Below are 5,700 nucleotides of genomic sequence, written 5' to 3' on the forward strand. Positions count from 1 at the left end.
ATTGAGCTTGGCTTGGTCTGGTGATTGCCAGACTAGTCCACTGCGAGATTCTTCTCAGGAGTTATTGTTGCACAGTGCAAATCATACAACGTACTTCTTACGCAAAGCAACACTAAAATGACATAGCTTTCCTGTGTTTTCCTTGAATTACTCAACAGGTCAAGAGAATCAGCTTGTGGCTCTGATTCCATACAGCGACCAAAGGCTCAGGCCGAGCAGGACGTAAGTTTGAACAAAGTGCTTTTTTTCTTTCTTTTTTTTTTAAAGAGGAGCTGTCTGCATGATGTACCGTAACTGAATGAACACACAGTAGCATGATAGTCTCTAAAGTCCTCAGCTGGTTTCAGGGTCTCACTTCTCTTTTCTTTCTCATGCAGAAAGCTGTATGTCACGATATCAGTGGTACTTTGCCTGTTGCTGTCTGGCCTGGCTGTTTTCTTCCTATTCCCTCGCTCTATTGATGTCTCCTATGTGGGAGTGAAGTCCGCCTACGTCTCCTATGACTTGGAGAAACGCATTGTTTATCTCAACATCACAGTAAGATTGTGTAGTCAATACTCCCCTGACTTAAGATGAAACCTTGTATGTTTAGTAATCTGGTTTGTGTTTATGTTTTTACTTTTTTGACCCAGCCTTAAAGCAGCTATAATCAATATTTTTATATTAACAACTCCTTGTATGATTTCCTGTGTGAGAAAGGGGTTGCTCGTAGTGATGAACACAAAACAATTACTTTACTGTTTTGGGTTCACTCGCTGCTCTCATCAGAGCAGTTTTTGGCTGCAGCAGTCAACTCGTTTCAGCATAAAACAAAACAAGAGCAAACAACTTATTTCATCAAGCACTCTTTTGCCAGAATCTCACACCTTTAACGTTCCTCCATCCAGAGCACTCTGAACATCACCAATAACAACTACTACACCATATCTGTGACCAACATCACAGCACAAGTCCAATTCTCCAAGACAGTGATAGGGAAGGCCAAGTTCAACAACAGCTCAGTGATCATACCACTAGATGAACGGCAGGTAGGTTAAAACACACACACACACACACACACACACACACACACACACACACACACACACACACACACACACACAACAAACACCACACACACACACACACACACACACACACACACACACACACACACACACACACACACACACACACACACACACACACACACACACACACACACACACACACACACACACACACACACACACACACACACACACACACACACACACACACACACACACACACACACGGCTTAGAGGAAAATCAGGTTACAGTAAATGGACTGAGGTTGTGATATATTGTAGCTGTGATAATTGCAACTGGCACAGCCAAATCACTTACTGTTAAACCCATAGTCACAATACCAAGGAACTTCATTCAACTTAACTCACAGACTTGTCAAAAAATGTTTCTGCACCAATCCAGACTTCTAACAAATGTTCAAGCACCGATAAAGCCGTGTTGTCGTAAAGTCTTGTGACATTCCAAATCTTGGTACCACTGCTCACTGTTGGACCATTGTTGTAATTGGCATACATGGGTGATATGTTGATGTCTAATATTGTTTTTTTTTCTCCTCAAATCCTTACATACATTGTGTTTTATTGCAGATTGACTACACAGTTCCCACCACCATCGCTGATGAGATGAGTTATATGTTGTAAGTATCTTTCCAATGTCATCCAAATGTGCTGTGTACACTCGGATACTTTAAAATCACAAACCACTTCTTTTCTTACAGTGACTACTGCACCTTGCCAACCATTAAAGTCCACAACATAGTGGTCATGATGCAGTAAGTATGGCTTAATGTACACTATTTTTAAATGTATTTTTCACTTTAGCTTCAATCTTGAAAAACTCCACACTCACATACTGAAGAGCTGCCCAGAGACAACACTACCTTACATAGTTACATGTCAACACTGACATTCAGACAGATTGTATTTAGCAAAGCAAACATTTGTCCAAGGCACATATAATCTTCAAAAGTCAACTTAATCCACTGTGGTGAAAACCAAAAAACAGCTTTCTAGCCAAGTAACATTAAGACTAAATCCTAATAGAAATGGGTTAAAGAAAAGCAGCTGATGCTGTAACGCCCACTCTTGCAATTCAGTGGTTTTATTTAATACCATAATGGCCTAAATACCCCTTGTGAGGCTTCAGTTTGATGCAATTAACAATAGATGTCTCTACCCACCCCACAAATTGTGATTTAGTCTGTGTCTAGACATCTTGGGAGAATGAATCAAACAGTTGGCTTTACCAGAAAAACAGCAACACAACTAGAACATAAAAAAGATATGCATAAACAAGAAGAATCAAGAGTCAATTATTTTTTCATTTTTTGTAAACTACATACAGTACACTAACTAGTTAACAAAGAAGTTTAAACAAAGTTTAAACTAGCCAAAGCTAAAAAGTTTAAACTCACATACAACAAAAAAGCATAGTTGAAAAGACTGCGGGCCTTTTAAAAATTACGACTATCATTGTCATGAATTGTGGAAGAAAACTATTGCTGTTTAGAAATCACTGCTCTGTTTCTCCTGCTGAGGTTGCTTCCATTTTTTACTTGTTTAAGGATTTTTTAGGTGTGGGGGGGTGGGGTTACCCTATCCAAATTGAGGGTCTTAGGATAGAGGATGTTGTGTGCTGAATATATTGTAAAGGCTTTTTAAGGAAAATTTACAATACTTTTAACAAGGCTATCAAGATAAAAATTGACTTAACTTGATCTGTGGCTCTTGGGATGTACTTATTTAAAATCAAGTCAACCAAAAGGTTCTACCCCATAGAAATACTTAATAATAATCCCCTGAAACTCAAAGCTTAACCTGTTGAAGAAAGGTGGTTTCTCCACTTTAACACCATTGCAGGATTTAGAAGTGACAGTCTTCCTGCGCTTGTCTCACCTTGTTGTACAGTTGTCGACTCTGATTGTTTTTTCAGGGTGACGGTGACTACGTCATACTTTGGCCACGCGGAGCAGGTCTCCCAGGAGATGTACCAGTATGTGGACTGTGGGGGGAACACCACCTCCTTGCATGGGCACGTGCAGGTCTACAAATAAAGGACGCAAAAGAGCCCAGACATCAAATACTCACAGAGGGTCTCACAGAGATAACTGGGCTGACTTCCACATAGAAAAGCTTTGCTCAGTGACAATGAAATAATGGACAGGGAAATAACTTTTCTTAAACTAGTCAGTGGCTCATCCATTCTTTGATTCCCAACCACTTTCTTCCCTTTACAGGTCAAAGGTGATGATTAGATGAGTTATTTTTGGTTGGTTACTTGTCAAACAGGCTGATAAAAGCAGACAAACTTGGCTGCCACAGCCAGAATTTTGCAGGCTTTGCCTTTAGGTTTGTTGTCATTTTTCACCCTGGCGCCAACAAAATAGACTGATATACAGTAATATAATATTCAAGTTATTGGTTGACATTCCCATCATGTCTACAAAGCAGTAGTTTCAGATATGACGCACTTTAACCCGATCCTTATCTTAAGATATAGATAAGAATGTTGCAGAAGTGCCCCCTACTACTTTATACCACTTTTAATGAAAAAACAATAAGGTTCAAAAGTGAAAACCACTGAGTTGTTCCTAACCCCTTTTTCTGCCGTCTTTCCTTTTTATTTTCTTTAATAAAAATATAATGATTGATATTGTGTCTTGCGAAATAGAAGACGTTTTATCTAATGTGATTTGTTTTTTGTTTGCTTTTTGGCTCACAGTTCTTTGTTTTAAGCTTAAGTATAAGTAGTAAAAGTCTTATGTTTAGCTATCATTCACCTGAGATTTAAAAACAAATGTGACCACTACTGTATGAAGACTGCTACATTATGAAATAACTCTGTAAAAGGGATAACTTCATGTTTTATTTTATAGCAAATGGAGCGTTATAGTGGGCTATAAAATACAGAATTGTAAATGTAAAATATGTACTTTTTGTTTTTGCTTCAAAACATGTTACATCAAGAATCATTTCTGGAGTGGGAGCACCTTTTAATAAGGTTCTATTTTTGTGGGCTATGGTGTTATTCTTGATAATTATTTGCTATTTTAACCCACTGTATATATAACTTGTATCATGAGTTGAGTGGTATTCTTGAGGGTTGAAATTATGACTTTTGTCACTTTTACTACATTACCATTTTGGATTGGCTGACGAGGCTCAGAAGTGAGAAAAACCAGCATTCAAATACTTTGCTAATATTTTACATTTTTAAACATATATATTGTACTGAACGTCTGATAATGAACACCCATAACATTTGCCCAAACAAATTCTTGTTTCTGATCTTAGTTCATTTGTGATCTCACAAGTTTTTCTGACCGTTAATCCAATGCTAATAATTAGTCATTCATAAGAAAACTAACCATAGATCCAACCCTTCTTGATATTAGATGACAGAAGGTGTAGATATGAATACCTCTCTGTTACACCGTCACCTCTACACCTACACTGGTTTTGTGTTTTTCATGCATGAAGCTGAAAATAAAGTCATGACTTCATTTTGAAAGTTTTCTGAATTTCTTGCGTGTGCTTGTAATATTCTCCGTACATTGGTAGTGCCGAGTGGTCTGCTGAACTACAATTATTACTCACCTGTTGGTGGAGCGGGCGCCCATGTGTGGAGGTTTACTCCTCGATGCAGCGGGCCCGGGTCGGCCCCGACCAGCGGCCCTTTGCTGCATGGCGTTCCCCATCTCTCCCCTTTCATTCTTTAGCTGCACTGTCAATAAAGGCCTAAAATGCCCCAGAAAATAATCTTACAAAAACAAAGAGCAATCTGCAAAATGATATCTGAACATTACTACTTTTTTTTTTTACTATGATAGAAATGTTTCAGCAGAGTTGATATTATCTGGTAGGTTACCCACAAATACTACAAAATAATTTAGAAAGACTATTTCAATCAACATGTTTCCAGCATTAATCACTTGATTTAGAGGCGAACAATTGTGATCACAAATTCTGAGATTTGCATGTGTATACTCTGTGAAGGTGGCAATGTGAGATTAGGCAGCAACCAACAAGTACTTTCATTATCGATTAATCTATCAATTATCTTCTCAGTTAATTGTTTAATTGTTAAAAATGAATTCCTAAAATGTGGCAAATAGCAGGAAAAAGTTTCCTAGACCAAAATTGAACATCTTCAAATGTCTTATTGTGTCCGACTAATTGTCAAAAAAACCCAGATAGAAGACATCAATCAGAAAATATTCACATTTGAGAAATCAAAACCAGTGAATTTCAGCTTGTTTCAGTTCAATTTCCTGTCACCACATGCAGCAAATGCACTCATAGTTATGATTGGGAGGCCAGTAGAATAGGAACTTTAACAGTAATGTTAGACAGACTCAACAAAGAACATACTGAGAATCTTTCTATTTTTAGAGCCTAACCAGTAGTGGGGCTAAAATGTAAATATGCACTGAGGGCATAAATATAATTGGCAAATGGCATATCAGTCTGATCATTGGATTTAATATTCAACAATTTTTCATTCACTTCAATCTTAGGGGACTGTCACCACCACTACCTAGAAGGCTGAGAGTAAAAGAGAAAAGGTAAGGGGGGGGGGGACAATGACAATGTGGCCAGTTATTGTCCAGATAAGCTGCTCCAGACCAAACTGTTGAATGAATGGAAAGAC

At 38.1% G+C, this 5,700-nt stretch overlaps 1 protein-coding gene across 1 annotated transcript in view; it reads left to right on the top strand.

Moving 5' to 3' along the window:
• Positions 1-4,560, top strand: part of tmem106ba (transmembrane protein 106Ba) — a 9,009-nt gene extending 4,449 nt beyond the window's left edge. The window contains exons 3-8 of the mRNA XM_032518006.1: positions 159-222; positions 378-537; positions 888-1,028; positions 1,638-1,687; positions 1,769-1,822; positions 2,983-4,560. Of these exons, the coding sequence (XP_032373897.1) occupies positions 159-222; positions 378-537; positions 888-1,028; positions 1,638-1,687; positions 1,769-1,822; positions 2,983-3,103 (590 nt within the window). The 3' untranslated portion in view covers positions 3,104-4,560. The remainder of the gene's footprint in view (positions 1-158; positions 223-377; positions 538-887; positions 1,029-1,637; positions 1,688-1,768; positions 1,823-2,982) is intronic.
• Positions 4,561-5,700: the final 1,140 nt, after the last annotated feature.

The sequence above is a fragment of the Etheostoma spectabile genome, chromosome 6 (genome assembly GCF_008692095.1).
Source record: "Etheostoma spectabile isolate EspeVRDwgs_2016 chromosome 6, UIUC_Espe_1.0, whole genome shotgun sequence".
Taxonomy (NCBI): domain Eukaryota; kingdom Metazoa; phylum Chordata; class Actinopteri; order Perciformes; family Percidae; genus Etheostoma; species Etheostoma spectabile.